Source organism: Lycium barbarum, chromosome 6 (assembly GCF_019175385.1).
Source record: "Lycium barbarum isolate Lr01 chromosome 6, ASM1917538v2, whole genome shotgun sequence".
NCBI classification, from domain to species: domain Eukaryota; kingdom Viridiplantae; phylum Streptophyta; class Magnoliopsida; order Solanales; family Solanaceae; genus Lycium; species Lycium barbarum.
This window is the reverse complement of record NC_083342.1, coordinates 90,532,402-90,553,534: the sequence shown is the minus strand read 5'-3', so window position 1 is coordinate 90,553,534 and position 21,133 is coordinate 90,532,402. Positions and strand designations below refer to the sequence as shown.

The 21,133-nt window shown below is 35.5% G+C and overlaps 2 protein-coding genes and 1 non-coding gene across 4 annotated transcripts in view; 1 reads left to right on the top strand and 2 right to left on the bottom strand.

Annotated features, from left to right (window-relative positions):
* LOC132644788 (structural maintenance of chromosomes protein 5) overlaps positions 1-11,666 on the bottom strand; it is a 36,106-nt gene extending 24,440 nt beyond the window's left edge. The window contains exons 1-19 of one of the 2 annotated variants that reach the window (XM_060361394.1): positions 11,493-11,666; positions 10,697-10,874; positions 10,454-10,607; positions 9,212-9,285; positions 5,327-5,476; positions 5,089-5,193; positions 4,811-4,956; positions 4,431-4,542; positions 4,185-4,340; positions 3,848-3,969; positions 3,620-3,764; positions 3,477-3,542; positions 2,833-2,958; positions 2,645-2,743; positions 2,388-2,553; positions 2,161-2,306; positions 881-944; positions 652-776; positions 451-528 (exon numbers count right to left, since the gene is read on the bottom strand). In XM_060361394.1, coding sequence (XP_060217377.1) covers positions 451-528; positions 652-776; positions 881-944; positions 2,161-2,306; positions 2,388-2,553; positions 2,645-2,743; positions 2,833-2,958; positions 3,477-3,542; positions 3,620-3,764; positions 3,848-3,969; positions 4,185-4,340; positions 4,431-4,542; positions 4,811-4,956; positions 5,089-5,193; positions 5,327-5,476; positions 9,212-9,285; positions 10,454-10,607; positions 10,697-10,874; positions 11,493-11,530 — 2,250 coding nt within the window. In that variant the 5' untranslated portion in view covers positions 11,531-11,666. Of the gene's footprint in view, positions 1-450; positions 529-651; positions 777-880; positions 945-2,160; positions 2,307-2,387; positions 2,554-2,644; positions 2,744-2,832; positions 2,959-3,476; positions 3,543-3,619; positions 3,765-3,847; positions 3,970-4,184; positions 4,341-4,430; positions 4,543-4,810; positions 4,957-5,088; positions 5,194-5,326; positions 5,477-9,211; positions 9,286-10,453; positions 10,608-10,696; positions 10,875-11,403 lie in introns of both variants that reach the window. The other variant, XM_060361395.1, reaches the window with a different exon arrangement.
* Positions 11,667-13,284: 1,618 nt separating this feature from the next.
* Positions 13,285-13,356, top strand: TRNAG-UCC (transfer RNA glycine (anticodon UCC)). The gene has a single exon. It is a non-coding gene; the product is annotated as a tRNA-Gly (tRNA).
* A 1,040-nt stretch (positions 13,357-14,396) lies between these two features.
* Positions 14,397-18,045, bottom strand: LOC132644787 (uncharacterized). The gene is made up of 5 exons (XM_060361393.1): positions 17,684-18,045; positions 17,505-17,582; positions 16,401-16,500; positions 15,503-15,648; positions 14,397-14,709 (listed from the first exon to the last, which is right to left on the bottom strand). The coding sequence occupies exons 1-5, from the start codon at positions 17,924-17,926 to the stop codon at positions 14,500-14,502; spliced, it is 777 nt and encodes a 258-aa protein (XP_060217376.1). The 5' UTR covers positions 17,927-18,045; the 3' UTR covers positions 14,397-14,499.
* Between the last annotated feature and the right edge of the window lie 3,088 nt (positions 18,046-21,133).

The window sequence follows — 21,133 nt, the reverse complement described above, 5'->3', positions numbered from 1 at the left end:
AATAACGTAATTACGTTAAATGAAGAAAATAAGAATTAAATTTTTTTTTTTAAAAGTACGAGCAATTACATGGAATCACAGGATGTAAAGGTTGGGAAATTAGAAAGAAATGAAGGATAAATAATATCAAAAAGTATTTTAAAAATAAAAATAATTTAAAATATAAAAATAAAAAAGAAATTAAAAGAAAAAGAAAAAGATAAGAAATTAAAAAGTAACCCTGTAATTACACCCAATTCTCAACCCCCCCCCCCCCCCCCACAAGAATTGGAGAGTGTATACCCCCTCCCAGTTACATGTTGACCATGTAATTACTTGGCCTAACAAACATGTCAAACTGTGTAATTTACACCCAATCACACTCGATTCCAATTACATGGGTGGCTTTCCAAACAGGCCCTTAGTTCATCTTTACTTTGATTTACACAAAATAGCACCCTAAACAAGTACCTTCAGCACAAGTTCAAGGGATGCCATGTTATGTTCAGCATAACTTCTTCGGTAAGCCACAGCATCAATGAGTAAATTCTGGCAGAACAGAAAAGAGAAAATCAGGTACATACATCTGAGATACCAAACTTACTCACTTAGGAACTAATCATAGCTTTTTAGAGGCATCAGCAAACAGAAACACTAAAAAGAGCAATTGACCTTAATATCCATTGCAAGTTGGAATCTCTGAATCTTCATAGCTTTAATCTGGTCAATAAGCTTTGCAGATACACTATCCAGATCATCCTCTCTTTCCAAAGATTTCAAGTTCATCACGCGCTGTTCTAAAGTTGGAGAAAATTATGTTGAATGAACACTAAATAATTACTACTGTACCTATACATTGTTTTAGACATACTTCAAGTAAAAGATCAGAAGAGATACTCACTGACACGGTTTTCCATCTCACGCCTTCTTTTGTTCTCAAGTAGTGACTCATTTATAATCTCTTCCTAAAAGAGATCAACAAAAATTTGCTAATTACGCTTGAAGTAAGAGAACATTTAATTTTAGGTCAAAAGAAAAGAAAAAATTTGATTGTTATCAACAATTAGAGTATGCACAAAGCCATTGATATTACATTGACGAGAAAACTTAGGGAAAGAGTCCTTAAAGCAGAAGCTTTTCAGATTGATTAATTCAGACAATGGAGGAAGAGTGAAATGCACTACCAAGAGGATTCTTATAAGCAAGCAAAAAATATTCGACATAAAACACAGTTCCACAGCTAATATCGTTTTACAGACTCCTCCATCCCTGCCCTCCACGGTAAACACACAGTTCTCCACAGCTATATATGTTTTCCAGCACAAATACTTTAATAATAGAGTTTTAGGATCTTTTCCTGCCAACTATTCGAGCTGTTACAGGTGCTACTACCTTCATACAGCATTGGCACATTAAACCTTCAACTTAACTTAAAGAAGCAACTTCAACCATATACTAATGGAGACAGTAAAATCAAATGGGATTCTAAAAACCCTTTTGTTATCACCCTCTGCTAGCCTTTAACCCAAGCATCTACACAAACTCCCGCACACTCCAGCCCCTGCTTACAGTCAAAAGTACCCTAACTCCATTCAATCCAAACCAACCTTGCAATTTATTCCTGCCACCCAATGGTTTATGGGGGCCAGCGACTAGCTATAGTGAGTTACACAGGTTGATGGCGAGGCCACAAGGGGTTAGGAAAGGGTCATAGGTCTTTGTCAAAGGGAGTGGGGTTGCAGGCCCTAAGGGAGGCTGTTGTGGAGACTCCGAAGGGGAAACCAAGGGTTAGGAGTTCCATGACAGTCAGCCTCCAAAATTTCTTCTCGATTTTGTTGGCCCAACATGTACAATGACCAAATTTTCCTTATTCGCAGGAGGGAAGGTTAATTGCACTAAGCTCCATACTACATGAACCAAGCAGAGAAGCTATAACTCAAGAAGTACATGAACATTTTTCTCCAGCCGTATATACCCCCCCCCCCCAACACACACACACACAAAAAAAAAAAAAAAAAAGGAAAAAGGATACTATAAAGATACCAAAGTGTGAATTTCCACATCCTTCCATGTAAAACAAAACCAAAAAAAAAAAATACATACATAGTCATTCTCTCTCTCTCTCTCTCTCTCTATATATATATATATAGATAAATATGTGTGCATGTAAATATCACCTACACGTTGCCTTTCAAGTTTGGCACCTTCATCCTCTATGTTCCTCAACTCACTCTTAACTGCCCTGAGATTATCTTCTAATGTAGAGATGGATTTATCCAACTCAAGTTTCCGGGATTTGAGCCTCTCAACTTCCCCTGCATCCACATCTGAAGAAAAATACTTGGAGTAAACCAAGAAGTTTTCGGAGAAGGCATCAATATATTAAAAACAAAGGGCTAGGGATATACTGCATAGCAAAAAGCGAGAGCGGTTCACTGATTCAACACTGCCAGAAATATGACCACCATATCTGGATTTGGTCCATCTGTAATGATTTTCAGGGGTCCATAAATCAAAGATGCCCAATTGCAACACCTCATCTGCTCTCTTGTCAGTTTCACGTGAGCCTATGTACTGCACAAAAACATTGGATTCCATTAATGTTAATCTACTAGAAGAAGTTCCAGAAGAAAAATATCATGAGGTTTAGGAAAGGTAAGCCTACAGAATTTTCCAGCCCAAATTGACTTATTAGAACTTCTTTGACTGCATCAGGAGCATCAAATACTTGGTCAAGTCTGGAATCAATACCTAGAATACGCATCTGAGGAAGATAGTTGCAAGAAAACCAAGTTAACATACAGATCAGCGTCAAAAATCAAAATACGAACTCTCAGAGAAGCTTATACATGCCTCCTCAGTAACTTGCAAGGGAACACGGCTCCGACTTTCATCTGCTAAATTGATAATAGCAACATCAAATGATCGCATATTTCTAACTAAGAGGTCACGGTCTGCGGCATCTTGTGTTATAAAGGCCTGTGTATGTTAATAAATAAGATAACTGATGAAATGAGAAACAAATTTTCTACAACACCAAATCAGATTAATAGTCTTGATTCTAAAATGCTTTGATGTCTCTTCTTGTATATTCTACATAAATTTCATTTCTATAAGCATGCAATATACCCATGCAAACGACAAAAGCATTTATGCGAAGTCACAACTTAAGATAGTAAACAACTGGGGAATATCACTTAACAGTTATGATAAGAATTTGGTCAAAATACAACTCCAATCAATGCTTTCTGCAACCACAAATCTCATATCAAAGCACAAAAGAACAAATCAAAAAAGGAGTACTTCAAACTGAATGCTCAAGTTTAAACTTTAAAGACGTGCTTATAAGAATATTTCTGTGTGCACCATGTTCAGATATAAATTAACTGCAAGAAGGTATCAAAACATGTGGAAAACAATGCAAGAGAGATATATCTGATTTGGCCACATATACTAGAACTAGGGGCAGAGATGAAAGAAATTTTCTTGTTAATCACCTTCCATAAGTAACCTGGCACATGACCCTCTAGGTAATCTGCATGAATCCGATTGGAAACATTGACCTGAGTTTTCAATTCACCAAAGTAGTTAATAACCTTTCAGATCCATACGTAGTAGTAGCATAAGAATTATTGTATACCTCAAGAAGAACTGGACCATATACAGATTTATTAAATTGATGTTGATGCTCCTGAACCCAATTGTAAGCTTCAAATATCTTTTCAGCACCAGAAATCTGTAAAGCACGTAATTTTTTGTTGTTTGTGTTCTCCATCTCCTTCAATCTGCAGATGAATGAAAGAACATGCTAGGACCTTCAGTAATTTTCTAATGCAAAAAAAAACAGCAACATAATCCTGATAATTACTTGTCAGAGCACTGTCTGAATGTTGTCCTATTCCGCTCAAGGGTTCTTTCTATTTCTGATTTCTGAGACCTTAGTTCCCGTGCACCATCTTGCAGCTCCAAAATTTTAGAACCCAAACTATCCTGTAGATTTCAACCAGTTAAGCAACAAAAATTTGCAGTAGGCAGAGATCAGTTCGGGGTATCTACATAAAAAAAGCTACTAAAGAATAGCTAAAGTAAGATTTCCTTGAAATTCAATAATCAATGGTCAATCTAGGCATCCTCCCTCATATCCTGGTTTTATTTAAAACAAGTATGGTACAGGAAGCTACAGTAAAGCAAAACAAGAAGCCTACAATTTTATCTCTGGGACGTTCATAAGGAGGAAGATTTGCCAGTTCCAGTTCGGCAGCTCTAAGATCTTCTTGAGCTTTTGAAATTCTACGTTGACGAGATTCTTCTTGCTTCCTCAAGTCTTCCATTTCTTTATATTTTCCATCCACTTGAACATCCTTACATCATAGAAAAAAACAAAGGTTAAATAGTGTAGAGGAAAACGAAATAATCAAAATGATCATCTTATTAACGCTCTCATAGAATACCAAACGGCTATCCTGATCCAGAAGTTTCATACGCTTGTTGCTATTGTCACCCAACAGGCCATTTACTTTTTTGCATTTAGCATCTCGTTCTGCTTTCTCTTGCTTCTTTTCCCTGAGATGTAACTGTTAAATTTAAAGAAAGAACAGACGGAAAGGAAAAACAGGCTATTTAAAGGAAAGAAAGACGAAGACTCAACTTGAAAGTTACTTTCTGATAGTATCCATTTGAAATTTATTGAAAAAGTGAAGTCCACTAAAATCTGAAATTTTCTAATGACAGGCAATAGCAAATTTCACGCAATAGAAATATGACCCGGATATTGAAACAAAGAGACAAAATATCTAACTCAATCTACAAATTACATGACAAGCTAGCATACTCTATAGGTTCCATGAGTTCATTCAAATTCTCAGCAGCTTCATCCAGCTTCTTTTTGGCATCTTGCTCTTGCCTTTTGGCTTCCAGAAACTCAGCCTTCTTAGCATCGTACTTCAGCCATGGCAATTTCTTTCTCATGGATTCAGCCTATAAACATATTGACAGTCAATTTTATTTTTGTTTTACTTGTTTGGGGAGAGATCAGTAGGATATCCTATAGGCCATATTAATAGTCAATTAAAGCTCTCAACAAAGTTTACAAAGAAGCTCCACACTCACCTGTGCTAGGAGGTGCTCTCTCTGGCGGAGACGCTCCACATCTCTTTCAAGTTGAGAATTGACTTCCTTCAGCTGATCCAATGTCTCTCTGCCGCTCTTCACAGTCTAAAATATATAATGAACTATTTACATTCAGTTTGAAATGTCAACAGATAAGGTAAGACGTCTTCCTTGTTCACTAATAAACACTTTGCATTAAATTTACGAAAGCTTCCACAAATTGGTAGAAGGAACTAACTCGTTCAGACTTCTTCAGCTCCTCACTTTTGCTAATAAGATCTACATGCTGGACTGGTAACCGAGGATCACCCACAGCCTTTTCAGTTTCTTCAAGGAGTTGAACAGGCGTCAATTTTGCAAACTCACAAACCCTGTCCTGAGGTAGAAACTGAGGTCCTCCCCATTGAATAAGCATAAATCAGCAACTAGATTATACAGAAAAGGAAAAGAAACTCGCAAGAGGGAAGTAAACTCTTTATTTAATTTAAGGTCTAACTTTTCAAGGAAATTATATATTAAAGGATACCACTTGGTCAAGTGGAAATCTCTACTGGCAGGAAAGAGATATGGGGGATTGGGTATTAAGAATCTGAATATACAGAGCAAGGCACTCAGAATGAATTTGTGGAAGTATACTAATGAAAATCAACTTTTGTGGGGAAAGGTCATAAGAGCTAAATATGAGGAGGAAGATAATTGGATGATCAAGGAGGTTACTACACCTTATGAAGTTAGCCTATGGAGATCCATCAGAGTCCTGTGGAATGAATTCAAGCAGCATACCAAGATCAAAATGTTTAATGGTGAAAAGATTGACTTTTGGAAGGATGATTGGCATGAGGCAGGGAATCTGGAATTGCTTTTTCCAGACATACAGAGTCTAGTCTTACATCAACAAAGGACTATAGCAGAATTGTGGACACCTCAAGGATGGAGCTTTACTTTCAGAAGGTAACTTAATGATTGGGAAATCCAAAGAGTGGCTAATTTTTTCGGCACAATTGAGCAGTTCAGTGGACTACAGACAGGGCAACATGTTTTATGGTGGCAAGATAATAATAAGGGCTCTTCCAAGGTGGATTTACTTACAGCAGGATGAACCACCCCAATCAACAGCTAAATAACTGGCCTAGGAAAAACATTTGGAAAACCAAAATCCCAAACAAAGTTGCATGCTTGGTGTGGCTTTTGGCTAAGGAAGCAGTCCTGACACAAGACAATTTGATGAGGAGAGGGACACCTCTATGTTCCAGATGTTTCTTGTGTGGTGAAAAAGCAGGAACAGTTAACCATCTATTCCTACACTGCAAGGTTACAGGACAACTTCGGAGATTATTCTTAAATCTTAAAGGCATATCATGGACTATGCCTGGAAAGATTACAGAAGCACTTCGGAGTTGGGAGGAAGCAGGGTTGCAGGCTAAGAACAGAGGTAGATGGAGGATTGTCCCTGCTTGCATCTGGTGGACAATTTGGAAAGAGAGGAATTCAAAATGTTTTGAGAATGTAGAGAATAGTGTTGGATTTGCATAATTTGCCGGACTTGCTAGACAGCTTAGCTATTTAATGTAACGAAGTCCAGTGTCTTCCTGTGTACTTTTAACAGTATCACCTTGCTACTGTTTCCTTTAATAAAAATGAATGATCCAAAAAAAAAAAGAGAATGTAGAGAATAGTATGCAGAAGGTCAAATCGAATTGTATTTTGATCTTCTGTTTTGGGTGTAATCAGATATACTCAAATGACATTGTCTCTATCATTGATGTTTTAGATTCAATATAGTGACAGTAGATTTTGGAATACTCTTGTAAATATGGTTTCAGTACAACCTATGTATTGTTTTGTTCATTATGGAATATAGATACGCTACCAGTTTCAAAATATATATATCTATATATATTATTAGTTGGAAAAGAAGAGTATCCATCAGTTCCGTTTTACGTGACGCTCTCTCCTTTAGTTTTTTCTAAAATGAATGGTGCATTTCTATATTTGAAAAAATTTAACTTTAAACTTCCATTTACCCTTGATGATGTACTTTCATGGCCACATAAATATCATGGCATGTCTAAACCACATATTTCAAAAGTCTTTCTTTTTTCTTAAACTTAGTTCTTTTTTCTTAAACTTAGTGCCAAACGAAACAATGCCACATAAAATGAAATGGAGGGGCTACTTAAGACAGTTAAAAAGATGTTATAAAAATGGTCTAAAGAGCTGCCCGCAAGGGTGGCTCAGTTGGTTGAGCATGGGGCTTTCACAATGGAGGTCTCAGGTTTGAAACCCCCTGCCTACGACAACAGGGGATTTGCCTTCTGGGTCGAGCAGTCCAGTGCGGGTTACCTCTCCTGTGTGGTTTGTGAGTTATTGCACAGAAGCTGGGTTTACCCAGGGCGCACCCGAAGGGTAGCGGCTGCAGGTTCCCATGTCATCAAAATAAAAAAAATTGTCTAAAGAGCTAGGATAAACAATAAAAGGAGACAAACAGATAAAAAAGAAAATCTTCTACAACAATGTCAACATATACCAGTAGGTGAAAAGGGTAAAAATGAAAGGATAATGAGGAATTTTACGAATATATCAATGGTCCTCCATCATACTTCTGCTCACGGCACAAAATGGTAACCAAATTAGATTACAAAATAGAAGACTTTGTGTAGAGCAAATTGGAAGAACTTCAAGTACTCAGTATGACATCCACTTAAGGCCCAAGAGCAAAGTCCATGGTGTGGTTGGATAGGTGCTTCCTAGACCTAAACCTTGAGATTCCCCAAAGTCCTAAGAGCAAAAACAGTGCACCAGGACAACATTTGCCAAAGTATGTAATTCACATAAGAATTATGAGCTGCATAAAACCTCCAGTGCTAACTCTGGTTCATTGGTATCACAGATGAAGAGGACACCTTGTGTTGGCAGAATGATAGTCACGGGAGGAGGAGAGATGGAAGATTGTCCCAGCATGTATTGGTGCTCTTTATGGGCAGAAAGGAATTAGAGATGTTTTGAGAACAAGAGCTGCAATATTCAGAAGCTCAAGATGAATTGCTTAGGCCTTTTTATTTTTAGTGTAAACAGGAGTTACTAACACAAACTGAAGGTATTTTTGTTGTTATAGACAGTTTGTTAACAAGCTGAGGATATATGATCCCTTAAGTGTACACTTTTTGAAGGGGACTACACATTCCTGTGTAGTATACAACAACAACAACAACATACCCAGTGTAATCCTACAAGTGGGGTATGGGGAGGTTAGAGAGTAAGCAGACCTTACCCCTACCTTGGAAGGTAGGGAGGCTGTTTCCGAAATACTCTCGGCTCAAGAGAAAGCAAGACAAAAAAATGTTAGACAAGAATTGAAGAAAATAAAGAAGCCATGGAAAAATAGTAGAATTAAGCACTATGAAGAAAAGTAACAATAAATGCAGCAAACTAATATGATAATCAAAGTACCAGAGATAGCACATAGTAACAAGAAATCGAAGGACAAGAAACTATAAAGGTGATACTACGCCTACTAGTATGGAAGGACACACGAGACACGCTCTACTACCTACTAACCTTCTACCCTAATCCGCATCCTCCACAACCTCCTATCTAAGGTCATGTCCTCGGTGTACTACATTCCTGTGTAGCATAACTGTGGGTGTTAAGATAAATGTTACCATTTAAAAAAAAAAAAAAAAAAAACTCTGGTTCAGAACAACCACGATCTGCCAACCCAAATTGTTTTTTTTTTTTTTTGAGTAAAAGGTAACTAACCAACCCAAATTGTTTCAAGAATAGAATAGAAGCAACTAGCAAAACCAAGTGTGAATGTTTCTGTTAACTTTCTTTTTCGTGTAAAGCCGAATTTATAGATGATGAGGTTAGGCTCATAAATCCAATTTCACAAATATTCCCATCATGCAAGGGAAGAACTCCCAAAAATGGGAATTGAGCAAACATGGTCTTGTTAATGTGTTCAGAATTCAGATTTTAGATGTCCTGCTAGTGTGTTTTATTTTTTCATTTTTTGGGGGAAAGGGGTGGATTAGGGTGTGGATATGTAGGTTCCACGGATTTTAGCAACATAGCATATTCGGCGTCTATGTTGAAGATCAAAAGAAGCAGACGTGGAACTCACTTGAGTCAAGTTGTTGACTTGGATATTGAACCTTTGAATTATATCAGTTACATTCTTCTTTGGCACAGTTTTTCCTGAAACAGAAAAACAAAACATGTAATGACTGCAAAAAGTATCTCACATTAATTTACATTTTCTTTCCAACTGATTTAACAATGTCCCTGTCTTGACCCCTAAAAAGTTGATCCGCCTAAAGAGAGACATGATTTTACAGAAAGTAAAGCGAGAACCTACTTATGATTCAAAGAACTTCAACCAAACATATAGGAACTTCCAGATAAGGAACAGGAAATGCTTAAAACAATAATCAAATACTGTTCAACAGGGAAGAAAACAGATTAATTGGAGTGAAAGGTGCAGAATCATCAAACATCCTCAAGTATAAATAATAGCTAATAGGAAGAAAAATGATTGTGTCCCACTGTACAGCTGGCTCCTGAGGACTAGCTTACACCAAATAGCGTTAAAAATAGAAAATAAATAATTAAATCTGTTTCACTATTGTGCTCATTCAAAATGTGCCGTTGTAAAATTGATTAAAGCAACATAACCAAATGCAAACAAGCAACATCAAAGTGACAACTTTTGATCTCCTTCCTAAAGTACCACTAACACAAAAGTAACAACCTTTCCGATCTCCTTCTTGAACTACTGCCAAAGCTTTGAACTACTTAGAAGCCAGTCACACCCTTACCAGAAGCAAGACAAATTCCAACTTTATAAACATGAAGCATAACATTTTAATGGAAAAAAGCCAAAATCACAAACAAGATTCACCATGTGTTCTATACAAGGTGCAACAACTTGAACCCAATTACAGAAGAATATTCATATTTAACGTAATTTAAACTGAGAAGAATTCTGGTATGAATCTTAGCTATCTAAGGAAAGATCGCAAAGGAAAGAGGAAATTGGGATAAAATAATGAGAGTTGAAAAGGATAGCACGTGAACTTGCACAAGCTCCTAAATTTGAAATTTTACTCCCAAAAGATGAAGAATTTTCAGAGCCTGGAATATGGATAATTCATCTTGGCAAAATGAAAAAGTTCCAAGTAATAGAAGTCTTCGATTTCACTCGTATAGATAATGCAAGACGACGTCCACTTGTAAATTAATCTACAACATATTATGTCGTAAAAAAGAGTAAAAGAAAGACTTGTATCATTCACGTCCTCACAAGAATAGCAAGTTAAACAGTTTTTGAATTGAAGCACTCATTATAGATGATAAACTTCTTTACCATTAAAAATCCACTCAGACTTGTTCCGTGTATCTATTTTCCGCACGATAGTTAACTGGTCCTCTTTGGTTTCCCCTCTCAAGGAAATCTTGATGTACCCTGACTCCTCCCCGCGCTTCACAAATGCTCCAATACTAGAAGCCCTCCCCAAAAGCTGCAGTTTTACACAATTTTCATCTCAGTAAAAGTTCACCCATGAAATTCACATGAAACAATTATTTGATTCCTCGAACTTCCACTCACCTGAGGCTCACCACCAAGACCGAGTGCTATTGCACAGACTAGAGAACTCTTTCCGGAGCCATTTGGTCCAATTACGAGATTTAATCGGGAGCCTGGTTTGCATGTCAACTTGCTGAATGTCATGAAGTTATGAAGCTCAATCTCAGTTATATTTCCTGGCATATAATCATCTTCGCCCCTACACGTTATAACACAAACATGCAAAATAAGCATCCCAAACAATTACACCAGTATTACAATTGAACTGCACTGACAATAAAAATAAACGCCACAAAGATTTTTGATCCTATTCAAACTTAGCAAAAGAACCTCCTTCAGTCTATGGCCTATCAATTTCATCAGTTTAACAAGATAAACAAGAATTTTCCGTAGAAAATGGGAAATTTTTCAAAAATATACAGCTTTCTAAATTATTAGACCGCGTAGCCCAATATACATACAACATTATACATGGGGGAAGCATTATACATACCTTGTATAAAGTGTATAAAAGGTGTTTATATACAAATATGAGCTAACAAACTCAAAATATGGGCAAATATTTTCAAAAATAGACATAGAGGGTAAATTTCCCTACATTATATGAGTAAAACACTTTTGGAATTGGTTTTACATACATTCAAGTATAATTATATATCAAAAGGACGAATAAAACCCTAACTATTCCCAAAAATAGGACACGACTGAATATTTTTTCAGAAAAATACCTCAAAAAAAAGAAACGAAGTTATTGATCAGAAGAAAACAGATAGGGGTGGAACTTTTACGGAGGGTAAGTGATTCACTTGTGTAGTACCTTGTGATTTTAGGGCGTTTAGCCCTCCGTTCCGTCATTGAAGTGAACGGTAGGAGCAAACCGATATATTAAACGGCGTTAGGGTTTTCTTTTGCCGGAGAAAAACTCGCCGGCGAGTAGAGAAAGAGAGTGCAATTTGGCGCCAAATGGGACTTAGGAAAACGTGTGACACATACTAATGGGGTTCTGTGTGATTTTGTGGGGCCCAAATTTCCTACGTGTCAAAGGGTTACTGGTTTTATTTCGCTAAAGGCAAATATTTATAAAATATAAAAAAGATTTTGTTGAAACCTAAAATGAGAGTTCTAAATTCAAAGTCTATATTTTCGAAATTACTATACATATGTTTCTCAAAATATATTATTTTGATAGATATTTAAAACGTCCTTAATTTAATTTTGAGGTTCTTTTTTCAATAACTTATACAAAACCTTTGTGAGAAACCAGTAAAATTTAGGGGTGCTGATAGGGAGATTCAGTTGGATATTTGAGCTTAATGATTCGGCTTATCGATTATCAGTTTTTAAATATACTAATCCACTAAGCTAACCAGATCGGATTGGAGTTACTGGTTATCGGCCAGCTTATTGGTAATCAACAAAGTCAATTAAGAAAAGGCAAAACCAAAAAGACTCATGTTGAATCTGCTAATGTGAAGCAAATATAGCCAAAACAAGGCTCTTGAGACTCAATAGTTTGAAACTGCTTGAGAGTCTAAATTGCTCAATTTTGTCCATCTTGTTGGAACTCCTCGTTTACAAATCTCATATTAAACTTTAAATACTCCGTTCAAATTAAGCAAGAACACCTCACATGTTACAATCTCAACTAAATCCTTGATCCCAATACTAACAATCAGAAAGAAAACTCCTGAATTTTTCTCAAAGAGAAGTTTTTCCAACATTCAAAGAGTAAATACATAGCAACATTAAAGTTATAGTCTCTCATACAAATAATTCAATTGAAACTGGTATAAATGTAAATTTAACTATTCTTAAGGGGTTAACGGTTTATCTAATAAGAAAATGAGTAATCTGTACCTCGCACTGTTAAGCCATTAATTAAAAAATTTAATATATCCACTAATCGTTAATCAAATAACCCAATACCAATAAGCCAATATACCTATTTTGCGATTGGATTATCGGTTACGGTTCAATTTTGAACGGCAAATACCACCAATGCTATAATAGAAAATTAGGAAGGAAAAGGTTATGAAGAGAAAACAATATAAGAGAAAATAGAAAAGAATAAATAGTAAGTCCAGGAAAAGGAACAAGAGAATAGCATACCTACTCTTCTGCAATTCTCAAGTTGTATATGATGAGGGATTGTATTTTGTCAATAGCATATTATGAAACTTTGGAAAACAAACAAAATAGTGGCACCCAAGGGCGTGGCCTGATGATCAATGGGTTTAGAACCATAAGGTCCCGATTACAATTCTCAGGAGGTAAAAACACTAGGTGATTTATTTCATTTGTCCAAATCTCGTCGGATAGAATTCTCTAATATATGTGCTGATGGGAGGTAGCAGATGCCCGTAAAATTAGTCGATGTATGCGCCAGTTGCTCCGAACACCACAGTTTATTAAAAAACAGTGAATTTGGTTTTAGATAATTTAGTTCAGGATAATTTCATAATGACATGTTACTTAAATCTCTGGAAAAGAAAGTTGCTAGTAACAAGATAGTGCAATAATTTGTTAGAAGATATTAGTCAAGAATCCATGAAAAAGAGCCTTGAAATACACTATGATTTATTAATCAAGAACATCTCTAGCAACAACTAGCGTTTGTAGTCCAACGGTTAGGATAATTGCCTTCCAAGCAATAGACCCGGGTTCGACTCCCGGCAGACGCAGTTTCTATTTTGAATATGTATGTCAATATTTTCTTTTCGCTTTCCTGTCATTTAGAACTCACCCGTGGGACATTAAGCTGTACTGTACTGTCTAATTGGAAGACGCTACAACTTGTGGAATGTCGTTGCATACAAATTTGTAACTGTGAAGTTGGTCATATCAAGCAAAGGGTCGGACATTTTTTTCTCGTTGTAACAAAAAGTAACCACATTCCTCTTTAACCGGCGAATAAACGACCCCTAAAAGTATGACACAGTCGCTATAAAGGCCTTCGAAATTTCAAGTGCTCTTATATATTGGCAACTGCTGCAATTACTATTGTAAATTTTTCTTATACTGTTTGCCAACTAATATTCGTGATAGCCATTCTATAACAACAACAACAAGCCTAGTATAATCCCACCATGTGGGGTCTGGGGAGGGTAGAGTGTACGCAGACCTAACCCCCACCTTGCAAGGTAGGGCGGCTGTTTCCGAAAGACCCTCGGCTCATAGCCATTCTATAAAGGCCTTCGAAATTTCAAGCAAAGTGCTCTTATATATTGGCAACGCAATTACTATTGTAAATTTCCCTTATACTGTTTGCCAACTAATATTCGTGATGGCCATTCAGCGGACTGGTTAATCAGGAGGTGCCTGTATTTGAACAATAATACCTTCTTGTGAATTGTGACACGGTAGATGGAAGTGTCTCAATAATACTGTATTGTACATGCTATGTGGGGTCTGGGGAGGGTAGAGTGTACGCAGACCTAACCCCCACCTTGCAAGGTAGGGCGGCTGTTTCCGAAAGACCCTCGGCTCATAGCCATTCTATAAAGGCCTTCGAAATTTCAAGCAAAGTGCTCTTATATATTGGCAACGCAATTACTATTGTAAATTTCCCTTATACTGTTTGCCAACTAATATTCGTGATGGCCATTCAGCGGACTGGTTAATCAGGAGGTGCCTGTATTTGAACAATAATACCTTCTTGTGAATTGTGACACGGTAGATGGAAGTGTCTCAATAATACTGTATTGTACATGCTTGCTCTTGCTGGATAGAAAAAATATTTATTTCATGCTAGCTTCAAAAGTTTGATTACTTGGCTATAATATCATAATACATGTATGTATCATCAGTATGATACATGTGAACTGTTATTCTGACTTGTGCAGTTGATGGAGAATATACAAGGAAGCAGAAGACAGGAAAATACACACAGAGTAGCTCAATAGATCAGCACCAGTGGCTATAGGGACCATCTTGCTCCTCTCAAACATCTTGACAAGAAGGATCATGACAATGACATGTCCCACTCTGGTTTTTAGTTCATCAAGCGAACTGATCTTCATCCAGTTTGGCCTCTCCTACATGGCACCATCAACTGATTCAAACAAGAGAACTAAACAGATAACTCTGTACCTACAACCGCACATGTTTCGTGGTTGATGCATGCAAGATGCATTCATCTTCACAAGCTTACATGTTACAGCACCATTTTTCGCCACCCACAAACTAACGTACATATAGAGGGTCATAACTCATAACAGTAATTACAAAAGAAGGAATGTTACTTGCCTCGAAACTTATGCTTGTTATGAATACAACAATCTTCAGCAATCCAATTAATTCTTTACTACCTCTTAGTTTAGTCTTTTGGGGATATTCAGAATTCACCGTAGTGCTGAGAGTACCACAATCTTCAGCAGACTGCTAAGGTTAGATGATACAATGAACCTTAGGAGTTTCATTTGTCTGTACCATAAAAGTCAATAGAAGTTCGAAAACAGTCTTAGAGATTCATTGGCATCTATCCCATCAGAACTCTGGGACTCATTTATATATAAAGCTAAGTGTAGAAAAATTATTTTGTTGTAGAATCAAGGCATTGCTGCTAGATTAAGAGTAATTATGTTTCTTAATACATTATATGGTTGAAAAGTGCACCATATTAGATCATATGACATGAATGCAATTTTAGCTTAAACAACTCTCTCTAAATAAAGTAGTTTTCATTTTCAAAGACAACCATCATTTTTTGCCATCTCGAATTTCCTTTCTCAAGTAATCAAACATGAAAGAATATACTGAAGTTTGTGAAGAAGGCAACTATATGTACAGGAAGTATAAGAATTGTTAAGAAGATCCAGAGTGCACTACCTTCAGAGCAAACATCCCAAACAAGGAAGACTGCTTGAGGACACGGTCGGCAGTTGCACTTGCATCAGGAGACACATTATTAGCGATAAACAATCCATACAAGCCCATCCCGAATATGAACATCACGGTCCCAGCAAGATAAACATCTGGATTACAAGGAAAATGAACTCAGGATTACAAAGGAATACTGAAAGTTTAGATGTAAATAATAAGGTATTATATCACCCAAATTGACATTTTAGTTAGAGATTCTGCAACTTCCATACAAGCGACAACTAAGTATTTGTTCACAATAACCACAACCATTATATAACTAGGCCGTGTCTTCAAGAGCAGTGCACCGAAACTGAAGGAGCTACTTAACGGATATTTATATGACTACTAGAGGAAGTTACAATGAAACAAAGGTAAGTGTGTCCAACTGTAAACCAACTGCTTGGAACAAAAGAATAATAACAAGTCGTACACCTAGATGACTCACTTTAAAGAGATCGATAAGGATCTTCTTCCCATCTTCTAGGTGATATTTCAGATGAATATCTCATACAGTTCTAAAGTGTTGATAAGCTTTCATCTCGACTGATAAATTTTGCATATAATCTTCCACTAGAAAGCGAAACGAAGCTACAACAGTGAGAGTAATATAGATAAAATAGCAGCAAATAGCTCTAATGTTACAGAAAACTATTAAGGCAGGTTAGAATGGGTAAGCATATTTACTGCGATGTGCGATGCAAAAGTAAATTCCAAAGGGCCAGTGGTCATCAAAAGATGGGTGATTAAAGACACATTAAAACACAATCATCGAATGTCTCCCCTCACTGAGTTTCTCTTCTACGGATTTCTGATTACAAGCATGATATGATCTTTAAGAAATCAAGATCATTCAGAAACTCACCGATAGCTTCAACCAATTTCAGAACCATTTGTCCTGTGTGAACTCCTTTGACACAGCTCGTCCAATATACCTTGTAAGCTTCAGTAATGTAGACACAACCCTACAAAAGGGAATTTGACTGTATAAACAACCGATAGAACCCGTACAAGTGGCATTACCTCTTATCTGATGATGACATGTATTAGAAGGAGAAGAAGACGCAGATTAGTCAAGGATTAAGCTTATGAAGCAAAATTAATGTTTTTGCCTTGAAACACTAGAGAAAGGCTCTTAACAATAATAATATACCTGAATAAATAATTGGCCGAGGATAACAATATTGCACTTAGTAAACTATAAACAAATATTGTAGAGGTTAAGATAGAGTTGCCAACCAGATAAAGGATAAACAGTTTATTGTATCTGCAACTTCATTATTTGATGAATTGGTGTTATAACCTAGTGATAGACTGAATATTTTTGAAATGCAGGAGAATGAGCACGAATAGGACTTCAGAAATGGATTAGGGATAACCGATTCCCCTAGATACTATGTTTTCTATCAACACAAGTGTATCATAACTGATAAAGGATTATGACAAGTGAGGCTTGTCAAGTGGTTGAGCATCTCCACCCTCAACCGATAGGTTGAGTTCGAGTCATGTTGGAGGGTAAGTAGGAACACTATTGATCCTCCTGATGGGGTGGAGTGGGGAAAAAGAAAAAACTGATCAAGAATTACAATGGATTCATGTTAGTCTGATTCTCAACAGGCCATTTTCATCATATACTAAACCAAAAAGAACTCCTGAAGCTGCTCAAAGCAAGAAGTTTCACATACTCACTGGCCTAAAGCATGTAAAAAAATCATAGTATATAAGATCTAGGAACCAACATCTTGTTGGTCTAAGTCTATAGATTATATACGGTCTAAAAAGAACAAGTGACTAAAGTAATCAAGTTCGTGTCTTAATTACAGCCTTAAACACAAGTCTTGCTGTCATAAATTTCCCCTGGAACTACTAAGATTAGTATAAAATTTAACCACCTGTAGTATATGATATCCATATATATATTCATACTTCACATTGAAAAATAAGCTGGGATGCTTGAAAAAGGAATTACATTGAGGAAGCAGAGCAGAGAACCAGCCAATGAACCTCCGATAGCAAAGAATGCCAGAAAACGGAAGTCAAATATTGCCTGCTCAAATATAGATAAGTAGTGAGCAATAGATATCAAGTTCTATTTGTATTAACAATAAGTACCAAGAAAGAACAACAACAAAATCAAACTTGTAGTACCCTTTCAATAGTTGACTCAGTTTGCTGAACAAATCTAACAACTGGATTCCCATTAGAGGACTCAACAAATGGCACTTTTGGTGGAGAAGTTGAGGATAATACACTCCCACTTTGTGTGGATGAATCTTGAAAAGGTGTAGCTGACGCTGATGATGCAAGTATAGTAGGCAAACGTCTGTAAGTTCTTCGAAGTTGAGGATTAGATATGGAAAATAATACTGAAACAGAACTTAATGCAGCCATTGAAGTTGATCAGACAGAGATAACAAAATTGAAATATTTTTGTGAAGAAGATGGCAACTACCGACCTAGGACTACTTGATAATAGTACTCCCCCGTCCCCAAACTACTTAATAATACCTGTCAAATGGACTTAATTTTAAAGGTAGATTTTTCGGATATTTTATAATAAAATTTACATATTTAAAAATTACATATGTATAATTAATAATTCACAATATATAATATGCTAAGAGAATTGAAGAAATCATAGTCAAAGAAAAAACTCTCTGATTCTCTCAAGATCAACATTCAAATAAGGGAAAAGGGTCAAAAATGCCCCCTGTACTTTGGAAAAGGAGCTAAAAATATTCTCTGAACTTATTTTGGGTCAAAAATACCTCTTTCATCCTTAAAGTTTTCAAATATACCCCTATCTTGATGGAAACTATCCTCCAAAATAGCCCCAAATTATTTTTTAAATCCGTTCTATCATTTAAATCAGATCCAACTAAATAATAATCCATAAGATCTTCTTATTCTCCCAATACGTAGGTTTGAAGTTTGAGGTAATTGGGGCAATAAAAGGATCTTATAGTTATTATTTAGTTGAATCGGGTTTAAATGATGGAGTGAGTTTAAAAAATGATTTCGGATTATTTTTGGGGGAAAATTTTCATCAAGACATGAGTATATTTGAAAACTTTAAAGATAAGAGGGTTATTTTTAATTCAAAATAAATTCAGAGAATATTTTTAATCCTTTTTCTAAAGTAAAACAGTATTTTTGACCCTTTTCCCTTCAAATAAATTGAGACGGAGAGGTGTAGTAGCTGAGAGCAAGAGGTACCAAAATCCACATGGTTTGTAGTCCCATTTTCTTTGGGACCAACTGCGTCAATGTCAGTCTAATTTGGCGCGTATATCTGTCACAAAAAGGATGTTTTACTAAAATACTACAAACGTTTTTTTCTTATTATTGTTTTATTATTATTAGGATGTGCGTGAATCACGTTCTTTTAGTTGTTTGTGTTTTTCCTGTTATAATATATTTTTTTCTCTGGATATTTGTTAGCACTGCGTCACCCACTTTTTGTCAACAAATAAAAAATAAATTTGTATGATGATTTTCGTGTGATGCAACTCCATAGCACACGAAACGCGTGGAAACCTAGTTAAATTGAAAGGGAAAAGGAACGAATCTATTATTACGAATTTTGAATCATACATCACGTATTCTTGAAATTTATATTATCATAAATATTTAGAAAAAAAGGTAGCTAGAAACTCAATAATTCAGTATCAAACAAGTCTTTTTAACAAATTGAACAAACTGGGAAAAACTAATCGATGTTGCTGATAACAAAACTAAGAAAATATAAATCCAAACTATCACAATTAGAACAACTGCTTGTTCAATGACTTTTTACTTAGGCCCTCTAATATACAAATTACGTTATCATCTTCCTATAAAGTACATTCTGACTGCTTCAATGAATTTTCCATAAAAACCCTTGTTGTAGTCATTATTATTAGCAATACTCATCTTGTTCTGCATCATAATAACATGATTTTTCAGCCATTCATGTTGGCCAACTAGCGTGTGGTTGTTAACACCATGAACAAATGAAGGTTGTTAATGATTAATTGTTCGAAAGCTGGAGATTGAATTCCCAAATTGTTGGTACATGGACTTAAATGGACATTCTTTCGAAGTAAGGTGTGTTGGGAATGAGATTTAATTAATGTACAATAAATAGAAGGGCAGAATTGAACCTAATCCTAGTTCTAATTGGATTCGTATTTGGAACTTAACCTTTTCACATTCAGTTTCTTATTTTATTTTTTTGGCTATAATAGTGAAATTGAAAAATATTGTATGATGGGAAATTCTTGTGACTGAAAAGTTCTTTGTTTTCTTATTACATGAAAGGTTAGGTGATGAGGCATACTTAAGACTTAAGAGTAGCAGCATGTAATTCATATACTAAAATCGCTATTAACAATAGTATCAAATTTTAACCAGAATAAAAGATATTATCAAATATTTAAAAGATTAAGGGACAGCATTCTTTATCTTATGAATCATCAACATCCGGAAAAAAAAAAATCAAACTTTGAAGAAGTCTTTTTTTATTGAATGGAAATTAATGAAAAATATTATACTAAATTTCTACTGTATAGAAATGTGGGTTTGAGGAAGTTCGTCGTCCGTCATGGCAAAATTATTAGAAAAGAAAGATGCAGTGGGTCAGGGGCTACAAGGTGCTGGTACAATACAACTTTTTTAACAAAATGAACAAATTACCTCTGCAATTTCTTTTGTACAGATTCTATTACTTTTGGTACAACATATTAATAGAGCTGATCAATCATTTGCTTGCTTAGGAAGGCTGTTCTATCTGCTTTATTATTTGTACATAGACAATTTCAACAACAGTCTACTCGTTGATAATGTAATCATTACGTGCTCAAGACAATCATTTCACGTGGGGCCTACTGGCCAACTATTTTATATCTTCATTGCACTTTTTAGGTTGTCCTGGATTTACATTAATAGCTTAGGTGAAGTACTGTGTTTTGCTACTCCCTATTGTAATGTTTGTACTTGTGTAGCTTCTGCATGTACTCTAAAATAAATACTACACAATTGTTATATAATTAAAAAAGTATCAATTTTTTTCTTATTACTTTATTTAGATAAGTGTATTTTTACATAATCTAGAAATCGTATTAAATAAATACTATTAAATTAAAAATAATTTCATAAAAACATTTCTTATTTTTTAGGGGTGAGTAAATTTTTTTAAAAAATTTGCTCAAACTAAAAATATCATATAATATGGACGGGAAGGAATACTAACATAATTTGTGTAGAATTCCAAGTGCCATTTTTGTGGGGTTCTCTTATGATTAAGCTGTTTAATACTGTTAATGAAAAGTACGTATTAAGATTTAAGAAAATGATGTTTGTTTACTGATTATAATATTTATATTCTAAAAAATCTTAGATGCGTTTTAAATTAACCTTGAGTAGAATTATTTTTCAATGACTTAATTTTCAATTACAAAAATCAAATAACTAAACTAATTTTGATTAACTGAGATTATTATTTAGTTACATGGCTATTGTATTCCATTGTTATGTTTAGATATGAAGTATATACGACTTCCTACACTTGTGGATATCATTTATGGGTTTGGATGATTAATAGTGTCGCAGGGGCGATGC

Excerpts from the sequence above, each read along its gene's own strand:
- LOC132644787 (XM_060361393.1), bottom strand. The coding sequence starts at position 17,926 with ATGGCTGCATTAAGTTCTGTTTCAGTATTATTTTCCATATCTAATCCT. Across the intron at positions 17,583-17,683 it reads CTGAGTCAACTATTGAAAGG|GCAATATTTGACTTCCGTTT; the intron begins GTACTACAAGTT and ends ATATTTGAGCAG. Across the intron at positions 15,649-16,400 it reads GAAATTGGTTGAAGCTATCG|ATGTTTATCTTGCTGGGACC; the intron begins GTGAGTTTCTGA and ends CTTGTAATCCAG.